A 17,695-nucleotide genomic window follows, 5' to 3' on the forward strand; every position below is an offset into this window, starting at 1 on the left:
TGTGGGGTTTTTTTTTTGATTGTGTTTTAGGTTGGAATTTTTTTTTCTCAGGTAGAAAATTTGTTAGCATGCTTTTTTTTAAAAAAAAAAAACCAAAAAAAACCCCCCAAAAAACCAAAACCAAAACTGTGTTGTAGGCTGTATGCAATCCTAAATAGTATACCATAAGAACTTTGTATATTCTAATAAGTTTGCTTTTTTTTTTTTGCTGTTTTGGTTTATTCTCAACCAGTTCTGTCCCAGCTCTTCTGAGCTGGTAAGGTTCCAGCTGTGCTGGTTTTGAACTCTATCCCACTTCGCTTTTTTCCATTACACTCATGTTTGTGGTTACTTTCTCTTGTGCTGTTGCGTAAGAATTGGCATGGCACCCGCTGCGGTGGTGTAGCACAACCACACAGTTTCTCCATTCAGATAAGGCCTCTATCGGCCCAACTAAAGAAATTCAGTTGTCCTACTTCATAGGGACTTTCTGGTCATTTAGCACTAAAATATGTTGACCAACTCAAGGGACATGCTAACAATAAATAATGAAAGTGAATAAAACATTGTGAAATCTGATTGTTCTGTTTAGAGTGCTAATATTTTTTCCTTTGAGATGTATGTCCCATTTTTAATAGCATTATTTTTTTCCATCACAGACATTACTTTTTTTTTTTTCATGGAGTTTTAGAAGTAGTATGAGTGGTCATAAAGGTGTGTGGTTTTCTATGAGATGCTATAATTAACATACTAGTTAAAATTATGGCATGTTGTTTCCATCTTGAGAATAGTGTAATGTTGCAATAAAATTTAGAGAATGAATGAGAAAATACATTGCAAGATGTAATGTCTTTGTGCGTGATAAACTTTTACTAAACTGGATGGTATGGCCTTTTTCATTATTTATTAAAAAACACCTTTTAAAAATTATTTCACTCAGCTCTTGTTAAATCCTGAAATGATGAAGGCTTCTCCAGCTTTAGCCCATTATGTGTATGACTTCCTGGAGAATAAAGCCTACAGCAAAGGGAAGGGGGATTTTGCACGGAAGGTAAGAATGTTTTGCACTGTCAGGGGAACTTCAGAGCATTCATTAGTGCAATGATTGCATTAAATGAAGATGTTGAGCTGATAGTAAACAGCTATAAAGCACTTTCAAAACAACTTGCAAGTGAGTTGCTTTAATACTATATGAGTGGCAAAGTATCTGAGAACATACGGAACGAAAAATTTACTGGTTTTATAACAGGTAAATGTATTTGTATGACAAGGAAATAAAATTTTCAAATCAGACAGTGTATTGCACCAAGACTACTCTAAAAGCGTGTTCATTGCAAGTTACTTTCTGTCAGACATCTGTGATTTATTTTTTTCGTAGTCTCGTTCCTTCTAATTTCTTTTTTCAGTTCTTTACTCTGTATTTGCTGCTGTTACCATGCTCTCCACTCTTCAGCCCAAAAGATGAAATGCATTTCCCTTCAAAAGCAGCTGTTATGTATTTAGCTGTTGTAACCATACAGAGTCATTGGTCAAATTCGGAGCTCTGAGCTGTGCATCCTTTCTGTTAAGCCACCAGAACTCTCTTCAGACAAGTGATTTTTTTTTTTTTTTTTTTTTTTGTTCAGTTGACCAGTTTGTGTGGGCATCTGCTTTGCAAATATAGCTATTTCTAAACTTCTAGTGATTTTGGTATAAAAAGCATTTGCAACTGTATTGTCACTTCAAGTTGTTGTTCTGCCTATATTCCTTAAATATCGAACAGTGAAACAGTTAAATATTTATCAAGGTTTATGTAATGACTGAGTGAGACTTGCTTTCCAGTTTATCAGGTTCTTCATAAACTTAATTTGTAAGGGCATCACACTAGTATTTGTGCCTCTAGACTGGATTTAGATTATATACTGAAAGAGAAATTGTAACAGTTTCTATGGAACTACTTTATGTTTTTAATTATACTTGTCATGATATTAAAGGATATTACTCCAGTGCTGTTTAAGAGGCATGTTTCAAAGATGAAGAGTTGAAAGCAGAAGTGAAACATATGGAAGTAGCAAGCTTGGAAGGGAGAAATGGCATTGAATGAAGAAGAAAAGGAAAATAAATTCAAGCTAAAAAAAGCTGAGGGATGAGAAATGGAAATGACTCAGGAAAAAGATCTGCTGAAAGATGTGAATAGTTATAGTAGGGCTGTAAGGAACGAGAAAATAAATGAAAGTGAAGCTAAAACTTTATTCTGCATTCTGTGATGAAGTTAAGCAATTTGAGTTGTGCTTTATATTATTGTTCTCTGGAACAGTGTGTATTAATACACTCATAGTGTATTAATATACTGGTGTCCTCATAGATTATACAGTTCTGGTTAAACATCTTCCCCTTCAGATGGACACATTTGTAAACCCACTGCGTAACTCTATGAGAAATGTATCAAATGCAGTCAAGTCTCTCCCTGACAGCCTGGCAGAGGGAATGACTAAAATGTCAGACAACATGGGTAAAATGTCAGAGAGATTGGGACAAGACATAAAGCAATCATTTTTCAAGGTAAGAAAATATTTGGTAGTTAATACATACTAGTGAATTAATAGGAGATTAGCTATCGACTCACATTGTATACTGTAATGAAGAGTCAAGTCGTTAGACAGGAAAGCAATCTTGTTTTATACCTATACCCTTTTAATAAGGTTCAGCAGTCATTATATTACAAACATGGAGTTCTCTTTTCTATTAAGTAATGCATTTTAAGTTGGCATCTACAGACTGTTACAGCAATCCTCCTTCACTTAATTCAATGCAGCCACTTGGCAAGAATGAGAGTCACTGATTTTCTTAGTTTTTTACCACCCATTCTCATAAAGCTAGTTTGCTGCATCTGCTGGTTTCATTAGAAAAAAACCCATATATTATGAAACTTAGAATAAGGAGATAACTTCTTTTCTGCTTATTCCTTGCTGAATTCTGTTTTTAATTAAATTTTCTTGCTGTCTCTTCTGCCATCTTTCCTCATCTCCTATATTCCTAAAATGTAATACCTTAGAGGTAGGGAATGGTAGCATGGCCTGCTATCTAGAAGTCCTATGAAAGTAGTAATCTTCCTAACATGTCCATCTTACCTTCCTTTCCCTTGCCCTCCTCTTTCTGTGTGTAGCTGTAAGGTCTGTCATCAGGGATTGTTCCATTTTCTGTTACCGAAACAGTTACATGTGGCAGATGTAGAACAGCAACCAAGGTCAACTAAGCTTTAAGCCATGAAAGGGAATAATAAACCTATGGTGTATGGGGTTTTTTGTGGTGGGTGGTTTTGTTTGTTTGTTTTTTCTCATTACTTAGGAGATAAAATGATTGGCTCTGGACTTTCTCATTGCTGGTAACTTCCCTGATGTGTGACAAAAAAATATATCTGCAGTTATACTGACCTGGAAGTCTGTAACTAGGCATGACTTAAGGAAATACCAGAAGAAATATCAGTCCCATATGAATTTCTAGGTGTTTTTCAGTTGAAGCGTTAGGCACTTGAGGAAGTATATGTGGATTGTCTTAAAGATGTTGATAACTTTGATAGCTATAGGAGAGTCCCTACAGGCTTGATTTGTTGGAAGATGAAAGGATTACTGTATATTTATCTGCGGTAGTATGCAACTGTCTTTTGACCAAATGTTTGGTTTTAATTTTCATAACCAAAGTGATTATGAAAATTGATCTGATTTATTGTTGTTCTAAAGTAAGTTTTACTTCATAAACATTACATTTTTTCATTGTAGGTGCCTCCTTTGATCCAGAAAACCTATTCAGATCCTGACCATTGCCGTGTTGCAGCACCAATTGATGACAATGTGAGTCTGACATTTGCCCTTTCAAATTGGGCTCCTCTACAACCAAATTAATGAGCTACTAATTTTATGTTAAACTACGTATTTATTGTTTTCTGATATTATGCCATTATACTTAAAACCAGTTTTTAACTTTTAAAAAAAATTCATATGCTTCCTTCTAAAATTAACATCTTTGTTAGTACTAAAATGTGTTGCACAACAGTGGAGTAACTTAGAGTGCACATGCTACTTATGTGTTTTGTGGGTGGGGGTTTTTGGTTGGGGTTTTTTTCCCTCCTCTCTCCAATTTCTGTCTCTTCAAAGATAGTATGATACCAGACTGTTAGCATCATTTCCGTTGGCATTTTATGGATTCTGATTTCTGATGTGACCTTTCAGCGGGAATTTGTTTTAATGGATCAGAAGTAGTGTTTGCTATGTTTTTATGGAAAAAACCCTTCAGAATGTTTTCCTAAATAATAACCTTTTAGTGTGTGGATACCTAAAATGTCTAAAGTAGTAATATTAGAAACGTGAAAGTGAAATTCAAGCTCTTGATGTTGTCATAAGCTATGGTATTTTGCTATTGTTGTGATTGAAACGTTGATCATATATGTGGAAACAATTGGAAGAAAACTTTTATCTCTAAGTAGGACAGAAAGGCCATAAGATTAGCAGTGATTAAATGCAATTTGCTATGGTCATAAATCTGCACCTGTTCTGCCCTTCACGTTTCAGGTTTTTTGGTTACATCAAAGCATTCCAGTTTGTCTTCCTGTACATAACTGCTGTGATGGCTTGGTAGATGTATTTTTGCTCAAATATCATAGCCTTGAGTTCTTCTGCGTTTTCTTTTTCCTCATTATTTTTCACTATATCAGACTGTATCTGTAAATTTGTAATTACAAATGTATATCTTTGATACTTCTGAGGCTTCTGTTTTGCACAGGCAAAACAAAATAATATCATTCAAGTATATGAGCAGCGTCTCTGCAAATATTTCACTAATCTTCTGTAAAATGAATAGGAGCTACCATTCTTGATAGCTTCTAAGTTAACATACCAAGTGTTTCTGAAAGGCAGATTTCAAATATTTTAAAACCTTTCAGCTCTCAACTGCTTTTTTTAAGATGCATTGTTCACAAACTACAGTCATTCAATCAGACAAAAAATAGTCAGTCAAAAAATCAAATTAATTTGTTGTATTTGAGATAAATATTTGTGGTCTCTTGTGCAATACAGCTGTGACTCCAAATGCTGTCTTTTTATGCCACAACATAACAATATGTTGGCTCATATTCTGGCATATAAGCAGGCCATGCGAAGCTGCTGTTGTTTCTGTAAGGGAAACATTAATAAAAACTAAGATGAAAATCTAATACTTTCATTCTACAGAATTTAGTAAACTCTCCCTCAAATTTTCATATTTGAAAAGATGTGGACAGTTACTGCAAGCCTACGCGATCCATCTTTAAAAAACTTTTACATAGTTACTGAATGCTCTGGTTTAGGATTTCCGTAAAAGTTGTTTTTTGTAAGCTAATCTGTGTAACATCTTCTATTAAATAGTAAAATGATGCTTTTCTTAACCTACAAGCATAAAAGAACTTAATAGCCATGCAGATTGGAACGATATCTAAATAAAAGGTAGTTCACTGCAGTGAAGTGTCATTGTTCTTAGGAGGTTCTGAATTTGGTGCAGTGCATCCATAAGGAAAAGATGCCAAAGAACAGTGCCTTCCAGAGCGTTCACATTAGGCAGTTGGAAGCACAGCCACCCAAGTAAGAGTCAGGGACATGATCTCTCTTTAGGACATATTTAGTTGTATTGACTGTGTTCAGCTGTGTTGAAATAACTGTTTTCTTTTTGTCTTATTTTAAAAGTTCAGTGGATTTAAACCTAGTTTAATTTTCAGTCTTTCTTTGCTATTCGTGGTGTCATAGAGGATTTAGGGAAGATTTCACCTTACAGTAAAATACAGAGCAAAGTGTTCCTGACATTGTTCTGCTTGTACTGAAACATTTGACCTGTGAAGTAGCTACTAAACCTGTAGCTTTCTTGAACCGAAATAAAAGTTTACTGATTATACTTTTACTCACTTGATCAGGTGGACGACAATATTCCACTGAGAGTAATGCTCCTCCTTATGGATGAAGTCTTTGATTTAAAGGAAAGAAATCAGTGGTTAAGAAGAAATATAAAAAATCTGCTTCAGCAACTTATTAGAGCAACATATGGTGACACAATTAATAGGTACTGCTTTTTTATGTGGAGCGATTGTGTGAGTGATACTATGTAGACTGTGTCTATAAATCCTTTTTGGTTTTACTAAATTGTTGTGGTATAGATCTGCATGCATTCCCCTTTGAAGAGAATCAAGTACAAATGTGGTGTAAAACGGACACAAACAACAAAACATTGCTGAAAGACAAATTTTAGTAACTCTTACATGCCAGAGAACTTCCAAAGGAGCTTTCATATAGCAACAAAAGTTCACATTTCTGTGAATGTAACTTAGTGTTGGTGGTGTCTATGCTTTTTGCCGTGTTTTACACTGTACTTTTTGTTGTTAATACTGTTTATTACTTTCTGCGCTATTTCTGTTCACATCTCTCTGATGCCACAAACATTAACACTGGCACTGTCAAATTACGTGAACTGTACTGAGTTGCCATGTTAGGTTTTTGCTCTCACACTTTAAAAGATTGGGGCGGGGGGGAAGGACTGTTATGGGGTCTGTTCTGCCCCCCATGTTCTCTGTAATTCACATATACCGTTTTTCATGCAAATGCAAAGCCAATTTGTAGTGCTAAATAAGTAATGTTTCTTGTCCTCAGCTTAGAAATCTACTGATTCCAGGCTTTCCCTTCTAATAATTTGTTCCTGAAATGAAAAGAGAAATATAAACCAAAAAAATTTCTAGAAAGAGGATGGGCACTAAATTTCAATGAATCAAAAACTTAATTTCTGGCAGGTGGGAAGTAATTTCCTATTATTTTTTCAGGACATTCCTCACTGTATCATTACTTTTTTTACCCTTCACAAGTGTATTTTTGATGTTTTCATCAGCACTGTTAAACTTATAGGCAGGTCTTGTTGTACCAGTAGTGGTGCAGCCATGTATTAATAATAGCACTAGTTGTTTTTGAAATAACTCCTTGTGGCCGGGTGACAGTTATCTTGAGAACCTGTGCTTCCAGAAACATGCTGCCCTCTTTAACAACTCTGTTTTCAGATTGTAGTATAACTAGATGAGTTTGCACACAGGCTGCTGCTTTCTTACTGCAGAGATGTGTGCAGAAGTATTTTGCTTCTGCATTTAAGGCTTTTGCAGATACTCACAGCTTCCTCTAGTTCAGCAATCATACCTTGTCCTAGCAGATTCTTGGCATTTAATGGCATTCTGCATCAAAATTGTGCTTTCCTGTTTCTTAGAAAACTAAATTCAAATTATATTTAAGGAAAGAATCCTGGGCATTATGGTGATACACATACGTCTGTATCATTTCTGTAAACATCCTAGATTTGGATATTGATCTGTGTGTATGTGTTGATGAATGAAGGTCAAAGTTTGTGATTAGTCTGTATCCCCTGTTAAAGATTATGGAGTAATTGCTTACATAAGTATGGTAATTTGAGATTTTAAGTAGATTCTTTGCTTACAGAAACAGAACTTGAAGAGTGCTCCATGAAGAGGAGCACTCTATAAGCAGAACATTTATCTAACGCTGCCGGGAGATGCAACATCAGTTTTCCAGCCTGCTTAGTCATCATACATTTACTCAAAAATAAAAAGGAGCGATCAGTGAGCTTAGATTTTTATCTTGAGAATCGGCGTTTGCCTTCCTAGTGTGCAGTTTTATAGAATCCACTTGTGGAGTTGGAGAAAGCTGAAGTTATACTTTGTTTGCCCTAGAGTGCTCTTTAAAATGCTATACTTATTTGTTTTCTGTTTTAAAAATTAAATGAGATAGATTTGTTGCTTTGATTTTTTTAGAAAAATAGTTGATCATGTTGATTGGATGACATCTCCTGAGCAAGTAGCCGATGCAGTGAAACGCTTCAGGTATGTCTTTTATCATAGATGTTAAATACGAAGTACTTGCCAGTTGATGTCGAAAATCTTTGTATCCTTCCTATTGTTTTTATGTGAGGAAATTATTACTACTGTACAGAATTCCAGATGGACCATATGCTGTTTTTTACGTGGGTAAAGTGAGGAAAAAGTAATTGTCACATCAAGAGGCATATTCTTGAATTTTCACCTCTTCCTTAAACAGTTCTTTTGTTAACCAGTCTAGAAGAGCTAGAGTACGGGTATACTTATGAATTTAATCATTTTACTGCGTGAAGTGTCTTATTTACCTTGAAGGTATGTGCATGCCTTGCCTTAAAAGGCAAACAGTTTTTACTAAAAAAACCCCTAGGTCTAAACTAACATGTTTTGCATGTAGGCAGATACAACAGAAATGAAGTCCGAGTTTGAAAGTATTGAAGGTTCTGTCCATTCCATTGCCTAAAACTGTTAATGGATTCTGCAGTATTGTTGGGCAAGAGCCACCCCCGGTCATACAAGAGCCACAGGGTCATACGCTACGGATATTGTGTTATTCTTTAATAAAACTGAGTAAGAATGTGTGCTTCTTACTCCGAAAAAGAATGTCATTCACTGAGGCAAAATACTTTTTTAATCTTTTGCATTGGGCTTTATACTACACTGAAACTACTTCATCTCAGCTTTAGCTTGTTGATAGTTTAACTACTGTCAGAGATCTAATGAAGCAATTAAAAGACCTAAACCTAGAGTCTCTCACTGGCAATAGAGACTGATAGGTAAAAGCAAATCTTAGGTATATTTTACGTAACAACGGTGTGGTATTTGAATGTTTTTGGTGTGTAATATTTTCTTAAAATTTTCTTTCATCTGATTCTTGTGCTAAAAAAGTATATGGTAACTACTAGTAGATTGAGTGTATTGTGCTTCTTGCTTTTGATTTCTCTTTTTGCCCTTTTTCCCCCCCCCCTTTCCTAATATTTGAAGTGTGTGTTAGATTGTGTGCAAATTACTTTCTTGAGTTTATTTTATGAGAAAGCTTTGAGGGATTAAAAAGAGCCTTTCACTTGATAAAATTTTAATGTATTTTGACAGACTTGCTTTTGTTGCAGAGATGCTTTTTGGCCCAACGGCATTCTAGCAGAGACTGTTCCACGGAGGGACAAAGCTATTAGAATGAGAACAAGAGTGGCAGGGAAAACCAAACTACTGGAGGTAATGCCAGGTAAGTGAGTCTGGGAGTGACGCCTAATAGTTCTTACCATATATTGTTACTGGAATTAATGTCAGTATTCTTGTTGATTGTTGAAATGTTGAAAAGAAATGTTGGCGTATGAAGTGTATTTAAATAAAAACGTTTTTAATTATTACGCGCTGAACATTTTCACACGTATTGTGAATTCTCTTGGAATTCACAAACGTAACTGTAATTCTCTTAGAGCCAAACCGGTATTTTGTTTCACTTGAGGATTAAGTTCAGTGCATGAAATACCTATATTCCAATACAGCATGATTTCATGTAAAATAACACAATTCCACATATATAGTGTAAAAGTGAAGTAATTTTCAGAAATCCTTTCTGGTGTAAGAGAACTCCTAGGTTAATTGTGTTACGTATAATAGAGACACTGTTACCTAAAATTTCAAGCTACATAATTTGAAAGACAATATTCAGTTTATTTTTAACACAGAAACAGAATTTAGCTTAAACTTCTGTGTAACTTTCATTTTTGTAGATGAACTGAAGCACATCATAGGTGCTGAGACAACACGGAAAGGCATTCTTCGGGTCTTTGAAATGTTCCAGCATGCTCAACTGAACAAGAGAATGGTGTACGTGTTTCTGGAGAGATTCTTAGAAACCTTATTTCCGCAAAATAAGTTCCATGAGCTCTTCAACAAACTGCATTCACGGTCAAAGCAGATGCAGAGGTATAAGCAGAGACTACATTCTACTCAAGCGCCTTCCTTGCAGAAAAGGTGACACTTCAAACCTATTAAGCTGGTGTATGTTTGTCCAGGACTAATTTCTTGGGCAGATTCTCTGGGGCTTCAAACTCACATGCTGTTATTTCTGCACCAGTCTTCTAGTGTCACATATTAGATTATTAATGCATCTGTAAGACCTGTGGATCTTCTCATCTTCACTTGTAATTCAACCACTACCAGAAGGGTTTGTGTGTCTTAAATGATTTGGTGCGTCTTCATGCAACATTGAGAAGAATACTGGCCCAATATATAAGAACGCTGATTCCTTCCGTTCCTGAGTCGATGTTTTGCCAGCAATGAAAAGTGCCAGACTGTTCAAGTAAAGCACAACCATGGTGATACAATGGAAGAAAAGGGTGTTTTGGCACTGGGAGATAGTGCAATGTGTGAGAATCAGGTGGAATTGTTCTATGTTGTGGCTGTTGAGGCTCTCTTAACATTCCTGTAAAGGCCAAGCTAAAAGGAAAAGCAGTCTCTGGAATAGCAGGCTCATAGGAGAGGGGAGAAGCAGTTATAGCCCCATCATAAAAGTACATGTATTGAAGAAAAGTTGAGATAATGTAGCTTTTGTGCTACATTTACTTCACCTTTCGTGTTTTGAAAAATAAACTAACGTTAGATCTAATGGGGGGTTTAGTAAAGGCAGAGGTGCAGTAGAAATAAACCCTTTATTCTGGTTATTCTGTAGCATTAAGGGCCATATTTTGCTCTTATAGCACCTGACATACATTTTTGCATGTAACTTCAGTGGAGAAGGGGCATCATATTTATGTTCAATTGCTGTATTTGAACATATATCAAGGTGATGGTTGTAGAAGGAAGGGGGTGCATATTTCAAAGAGGATAGACATCATGTTAGAAGATGAGGAAATTGCACTAAGACACAGTTTACACACAACTCCCCATTAAAATTTGAAACTTTTTTTGGGTGTAAAAGACCATGTCCTGCTTAATTGAAAGATTCCTTACCTTTTAGTGTGTAAGCTTCATATGGAAAAATAATAGAATTAGTTGGTTCCTCACAGGTAAAGGATTTCATTAGTCATATACAAACACTTGGAAATTCCTGAATGCATCTCAGTGTATATATGAAAATAAAAAGGAGATAAAACTACAATATTTTTTTAAATAATTTTTTTATTTTTTGCATAGTGTAAAATTTTAATAAAAATTTGACATCAAGGCCCCCACATCCATCTGTTTTAGTTTCATTGAAGAATTTCTGACTAATTAAAAATAAAGTAACAACTGATTAATCCTGTTTGGCCACAGCATATCTCAGTTTGTGTTTTCTTTTTCGTAGTCCCCTACTGTTTGAGCACCACTATCCGGGTGAATAGAAAGTAATCCTATAGAGTCCGTTTTTTTTCCTGAACGCTAAACGCAGGGTAAGATACAGCTATTGATCAAGGATCCTTACAGTAATTTGTGTCTTTATGGGAACAAATGATTCTTTTATGTGAGGGAGGAACACAGACCTTTTATGAAAGCGTTCTAAGAGAAGATAGAAGGCTCTCAAAGGACCTAGTTAATTTGACTGAAGCCTCTATATAGATCATTTTTTCTCATGGACTCTATTAATGCAATGTAGCCTTTTATCATACTACTTAATGATGACCATATTGTACTGTTAACATTCTCATACAGTATGCATGGGCTCAAGTGCACTTGGTTTTTCTTTTTCTTTATTGCAGAACTAAATACTGTAAATGAAATCCCTTTCTTTTATAATCTCTAGGAAGACAAGTTGGTAAATATGTAAGAACCCTTCCCCCTTCCTCTCTGCAGGTTCTGTAGAAGCGTGTTGATTAAGTGCTGTTGAATTTAACAAAATTATTGAGTTCTGTGTGAAGTAATCAACATAGCCAGCTCCTATTGTTTACATGCCTGTATCTTCCTCCGTTGTCAGGGTGCTCAGGCCTACCTGACATCTGACTGATGAAGGATCGTTCATCAATTGTTCTTGGCGATATAGTAAATATATCATTGATCCTACCAAATCTAATTTATGTCTTTCTAAATCACTGAATTTGTTATGCAGTGTGAAAGTGGGAAGTTCAAATGCTGTTCCGTCAAATCTGTGGAACCTCTTATCTATCTGTAGGTACCAATGAAAAATTTCAAGGGAACAGTGATCATGTACAAATTTGGGATCTTTTTTTTTAATTATCTGGTACATTTCTGTACAAAAATAAAATAATATCTCTAGGAATGTGAATGAACATAATATGCCATGTTTATTAGTCATTTTACTTAATGAATTTATTACATATATATACCTATACACACATTTATATACGTGTGTGTGCATATGTATATATGTATTGAAGTTTTGTCTTCTGTATTTAAGTACAGAATGTGGCTTCCTAATTCAGTGGTACCTGTTGGCTGGCAAGAATCATCAGAAATGAATATTTTTTGTTAAAAAGAGTTTGTACGTATCTTTATTTAAATGGTTTTCATGTTGATGATTTAAAATCCCTGCCCTGTCAACCCATGCAGCCTATTATCCTAGCAAATGTCCAAAACTGAATGTTTAATATACAGCACTTAAGTGTCTGGGTGTATCTTCTGGCCTTTGGGTGCTGCGACTGGCCGCTGAAAATTGTGCCATTGTCAACAAATGCACTTGTTTTAGCCTTAATTATTTTTAAGAGAAAAGGAGCAATTGAATTTTTCCTTTGGTTCATCCTCAAGCTTGTGCTGCTGGTGTTTGCTAGAATTAAACAGTAAATTTTAAGTGCTACCAGAACGTGTACCAAAATAAAAATATACGAATTCCACAATCTAAATTTTAATTTTGTGCAATATTTTCATTTAATGCATGTGTATTTGAATAACTGTAAAATAAATGAATTTTTAATATTTTGAAGTCTAGGTTAAAAATGTCTTCTCAGCTGAACAATTTTGCATTCTGTTGTTGCGTTAGTTTATTTAAGGACTTGTTTTAAAAGTCTTATTTGTTACTCCTTTGTTAATTCCCTTGTTCTCAATGATCTTTGCTCATTTGAGCAAAGCTCATATATTACAAGGGAAAAATCTGAAGAGCACATCTCATGAATATAGCTGTTATAAATTACTTGTGCATATCATTGTACAGTAAGTGTCAGCTGTGTGCCTAATTGTTCTATTGATGCTTTTTCCCTCCCTTCCCCCTCCTCTCGTTTCCGTAACAAAGAATGAACATGAAACAGGCTGCCATGGTCAATTCTACTCAATGGCAGAGGACTCTGAATTTTTTTTTTTTTGGAGTTTGCATTTATGTTTTGTCCAATAGAAAGCTAAAAAATTACACTAATAAAGTATTAACAGGATTATTATGAGTCTCTGCTTATTTTTAAAATAACTTTCTTTCTAGCAGGTACGAATGCTCCTCAAGTCTGGAAAAAAAAAATCACTAAAGCTAAAAATATTGCTGTTAAGTGCTGTTTAAATAAAACAGTCATTCCTTGATTACTTTTTAAAAAAGTTTATAAACTGGTTTTGCATTTAACAAATTAATCTCTACATTCATTTTCAACCACTGTTTGCAGAGAGTCTTGTATTTTAAAAGGACATATGCAAAAACAGTGGGGTTGTATGGTGTAGGAGGTTTTTTTATACTGTTGGGTTTTCTTATTCTTTGGCTTTTTCCCCCTGGGTTTATTTTTGCAGCAGCTGGATCTACCATGGGAGCACAATTGTTACCCTTGATATATTTATTCCAGCTGTTTCACATTCATCAAAAAGATGTCCTGAGCTACAGAGATGTTAGTGCTTTGACCCTAGGGTAAAGTGTTTACCATTTTCACTAACTTAGGCACTTCTGCCACAGGATATAGACACGTCTCAGGAATTTCACTAGCTGATTGCAAAGTCTTATTTGTTGAAGCCATTATCCTAGGAAAACTTAATGGCAAGAAATTCACTCCATTGTAAACTTCCTTTAAGAGTCCTAAAAATACCTGCAGTTTGCTAAGTGAGGGTAATATGCTTCTGGCTTACTTAACTGTCCAGTCTATCCCATTATCTGGTTTATATTTGTTTTGATGTCTAGTGATTGTGTGAAATTCACTGAAGTTTTTGTAAAGTTAGTAATTAGCATCACTCTGCATTGATTTAACTACAAATTTCATGACTTATCTCTTGGAAGAAAGGAAATCATATAATGAAAACAACGTGTTCGCTTGTATGTATTTCGAAAGAAATCAAGCTTTATTTTCATGAAACACTGGAAACATCTATGCCACTGCACTCCCCTCCCCCCCCCCCCCCAAAATATGTTTGAATACTTTCATATTCAAATATGTCCAATAATTGTTTCCCATGCCGTGTCCCTTTGAATTACTATGACATGTTGGGGTTGAGATAATCTGCACGGGTCAGTTAAATTATTTGATATCTAGTTCAGCAAGGGCTAACTGGAATTCTCCTTTGACATTTTAGAATTGGAATAGTACATAAATTAATTCTGAGGTTGGGGTTGAGTAGAGAACTAGACTATTGAATTTGCTGGCAATCAAGAGGTATTTGTTGGGAGTAAGGAATGTAGCTTTCAAAAACGGACTTGCTCTTTCTTACCATAAGAGTGTTAAAAGCGAGTAGCAAGTAGTCTTTTGAATCTTTGTGTTCTGAATTCTCTCAGGTTGGGTCTAAAAAATGTGCTAATTCTGAATTCAGTCAAGAGATAGCGATGGAATTTTCTGTTACCAACTTACTAGCTAAGAGATTCTGATAAAATTATGAGAATTGGTGAAACTCTTGTTTGTTTAGAACATGTGCAAGATGACTGTGCAAGTTACCTGGTTATCCATGCACAGAATAGTCAGAATTTGAAAGCAACTTTTTTTGTTCCCTTTCTTAAAATAGCCAGTCAGTACTGGGGTAGCTACAAAACTTTCTTTGCAAAGTCACCTCAAACTATGGGTTTCATATTTTTCAGTTTGAAAGTGAAGTTCGAATTTGATTATCAAAGACAGTGTTTTCCTTTTTGTTTTCACGACTTCATACAAAACATTCCTTTATGTTTAAAAAATTGCTTTCACATCTTACCCGCTCAGTTTTCTATTATCTAGGTTAATTTAAATCAGTGGCTTGCCAGTAATCCTTAACATCGTTCTTGTAAAACAGACAAGGCATGCTTATACCTAATATAAAAACACAAGAGGTATTTTGGACAGAACAGGATAGGAGTTTCATTCAATATTCTGCTGTGGTGGGTAATTGTATCCATGCAAAGTGGAACTGAAATGTCCTGCCGTTTGGAATTCACCAGTTTTGCTGACTCTGCAGTGCTGTGTAAAGGGAACATCGGCCCAAGGTTCTCATGTATGTCATATATATGAAAAGAAAACTATTTTTCTTATATGTCCAATAAACCAATATACCAATTAAAACCAATAGGTTTTAAGTGGTGCTGAGGCTTCCAGTTAGCAGTTGTGCAAAATGTCTTGGAACGTGTGATGGCACAACCATTCTGCTAATAAGGTAAATGCAGCCTGCAGGAGCGTGGGTTTTATTGATGAGGGTTCTTTAGAACCAAGGCATGGGCTCTCACCAGTGAAAGAACTTCCTTGCAGTACCTGAGCGATTCCAAGTGATTCCACAGATAAACATTTGTGCTGTTTCACTTGCTATAGAATCCATCCTATTTTATTTTTTTTCAATAGTACTGATATTACCAAGAATATAGTCTCTAGAGAGTGTGTCGTCTTCAGCCATAAGTGTAGTAGTAACTCACTAGGCAGCTCTTTGTGTAGGTGGACTCTTTTGGCTTGACAGTATTGGGGACAGCTGTAAAATACATGGATGATGCTATAAGAGGATATCAAATAGTATTTGTTCCAAATACGGAATAATTTATTGAAGTAAGAATACATAAACAGAATTACTGGAGCAGTCATTTGATTTCTTCATTTAAACTTTTGGTATTGTGGCAAAGGCTGTACTACAATTCAAACACTAGAATCAATCGCATGGTAATCACAGCTGGTTATCGTAACAGATTATCACTAGCTGGTATGGACTAGAGTGCAGGTGGGTACCAGACAGGAAAACATTTGTCAAATTTTTTATGTGTGTGATGGGAGAGGGAAACTTCAGCATTTTTATCCAGCCCACCAAAAATAAATAAAAAAACCCAAAAGAAACCAAAAGAAAACCTGATTAAAGTATTATGTAAAGAGATGCCACTCTCAAGCATCTGACTCTTTAAACTTGTATTAAAAGTTGTGGGTTTTTTTCTCTGTGCTATTGCTGCCACTATTGATTGAGCACTGGTTGAAATGATTCGTTATTTACTTGCTGGGTAGAAGATTAATAGCAAACTATTTAATGTTTAAAATGGAATTCACTACAATTTGTAGAATTCATACATAAAACTCCTCTCAGCAATTTTCTTTATAATTGGGTTTCTTCTAATCAAGGTAAGGGAAGAATTTGAAGGAATCAATATGAGCAGATACCAAAGTGAGGTCTTATATATATGACTAGTTTGACTGATTCCTTGTGTCTCTGGGATTTGTGTAATCTGAAGTCTCTGGGATGGGCCATGTCATTTTCTCTCCACTCTACGAAGCATATTGAATTGAGAACACTGGATAATGAGGGATGTTGTAACACAAATCGAGCCTGTGTAAATTGTAGGGGGGTTACTGCAGTCTCAAAAGGTGAGGGAGGAGGGATTGCTTTGTTTTGATTTTGCCTACTCTAATCTTTAAAACAGTAGGATTGATCTTGAACAGTTCTCAACAACAGCATCAGTATCAGTTGTACTGCATGCATGTCCATTTGACTTAAGTAGTGTCATTTCTGTCACTTCTTGATAATACTAGGGGGACACATTTCTAATTCACTACAATATTTCTGGAGAGGAAATAAAATAGAAACATGGCTGAATTCAGCTGGCTAAGTCACAGAATTACAGAATGGTAGGGGTTGGAAGGGACCTCTGGAGATCACCTAGTCCAACCCCCCTGCCAGAGCAGGGTCACCGAGAGCAGGCTGCACAGGAACGCGTCCAGGTGGGTTTGAATGTCTCCAGAGATGGAGACTCCACCACCTCCTTGGGCAGCCTGTGCCAGTGCTCTGCCACCCTCAAAGTAAAGAAGTTCCTCCTCATGTTTAGATGGAACTTCCTATGCTCAAGCTTGTGCCCATTACCTCTTGTCCTGTCCCTGGGCACCACTGAAAAGAGCCTGGCCCCATCCTCCTGACACCCACCCTTTAAGTATAAGTGTTGATAAGGTCCCCTCTCAGCCATCTTTTTTCCAGACTGAAGAGACCCAAATCCCTCAGCCTTTCTTCATAAGAGAGGTGCTCCAGTCCCCTAATCATCTTTGTAGCCCTTTGCTGCAACCTCTCCAGCAGTTCCCTGTCCTTCTTGAACCAGGGAGCCCAGAACTGGACACAGTACTCCAGGTGTGGCCTCACCAAGGCAGAGTAGAGGAGGAGGATAATCTCCCTCGATCTGCTGGCCACACCATCTTGCCGCATCACTTTCTTGATGCACCCCAGAATCATATCAGCATTGGTTTTTAGCTTCTAATCCAGAGCTAGAGTACTGCTCTCTGCACAGTGACCTGTTTGAGGGGAGACAGAAGAACCGGAGTAGCTCTTGCAAACTTGTGTAAGAGAAGATGAAGTGGTGTTAGTGAACACACAGTCCTCCTCTTACCACACCTTGCTCTGCCCAGGCATTCTCCATCCTTTCTGGGGATGTCTTCTATGCAAAAAGAGAAGACAATAGTTACACCCTTCACTGTAAATGGCATAAGAAAATGTGATGGGGTGATATCCTATATGCAAGACCATCTACTAACTCCATAGTTAAGAAAACTGGATTGCTATTATATGTAAATAAAATGATAGTCACAACTACAGCTA

The 17,695-nt window shown here is 36.1% G+C and overlaps 1 protein-coding gene across 7 annotated transcripts in view; it reads left to right on the forward strand.

The window, feature by feature from the left end:
- The window catches only part of SNX13 (sorting nexin 13), a 72,977-nt gene extending 59,831 nt beyond the window's left edge, over window positions 1-13,146 (forward strand). For 5 of the 7 annotated variants that reach the window (XM_054190319.1, XM_054190320.1, XM_054190322.1 and 2 more), the window contains exons 20-26: window positions 920-1,030; window positions 2,359-2,520; window positions 3,738-3,809; window positions 5,897-6,042; window positions 7,787-7,855; window positions 8,956-9,068; window positions 9,580-13,146. In XM_054190319.1, the coding sequence (XP_054046294.1) occupies window positions 920-1,030; window positions 2,359-2,520; window positions 3,738-3,809; window positions 5,897-6,042; window positions 7,787-7,855; window positions 8,956-9,068; window positions 9,580-9,827 (921 nt within the window). In that variant the 3' untranslated portion in view covers window positions 9,828-13,146. Of the gene's footprint in view, window positions 1-919; window positions 1,031-2,358; window positions 2,521-3,737; window positions 3,810-5,896; window positions 6,043-7,786; window positions 7,856-8,938; window positions 9,069-9,579 lie in introns of all 7 variants that reach the window. The other 2 variants (XR_008464721.1, XM_054190321.1) reach the window with 2 other exon arrangements.
- The last annotated feature ends 4,549 nt before the right edge of the window (window positions 13,147-17,695 follow it).

This window comes from Rissa tridactyla, chromosome 2 (genome assembly GCF_028500815.1).
Source record: "Rissa tridactyla isolate bRisTri1 chromosome 2, bRisTri1.patW.cur.20221130, whole genome shotgun sequence".
Taxonomy (NCBI): Eukaryota; Metazoa; Chordata; class Aves; order Charadriiformes; family Laridae; genus Rissa; species Rissa tridactyla.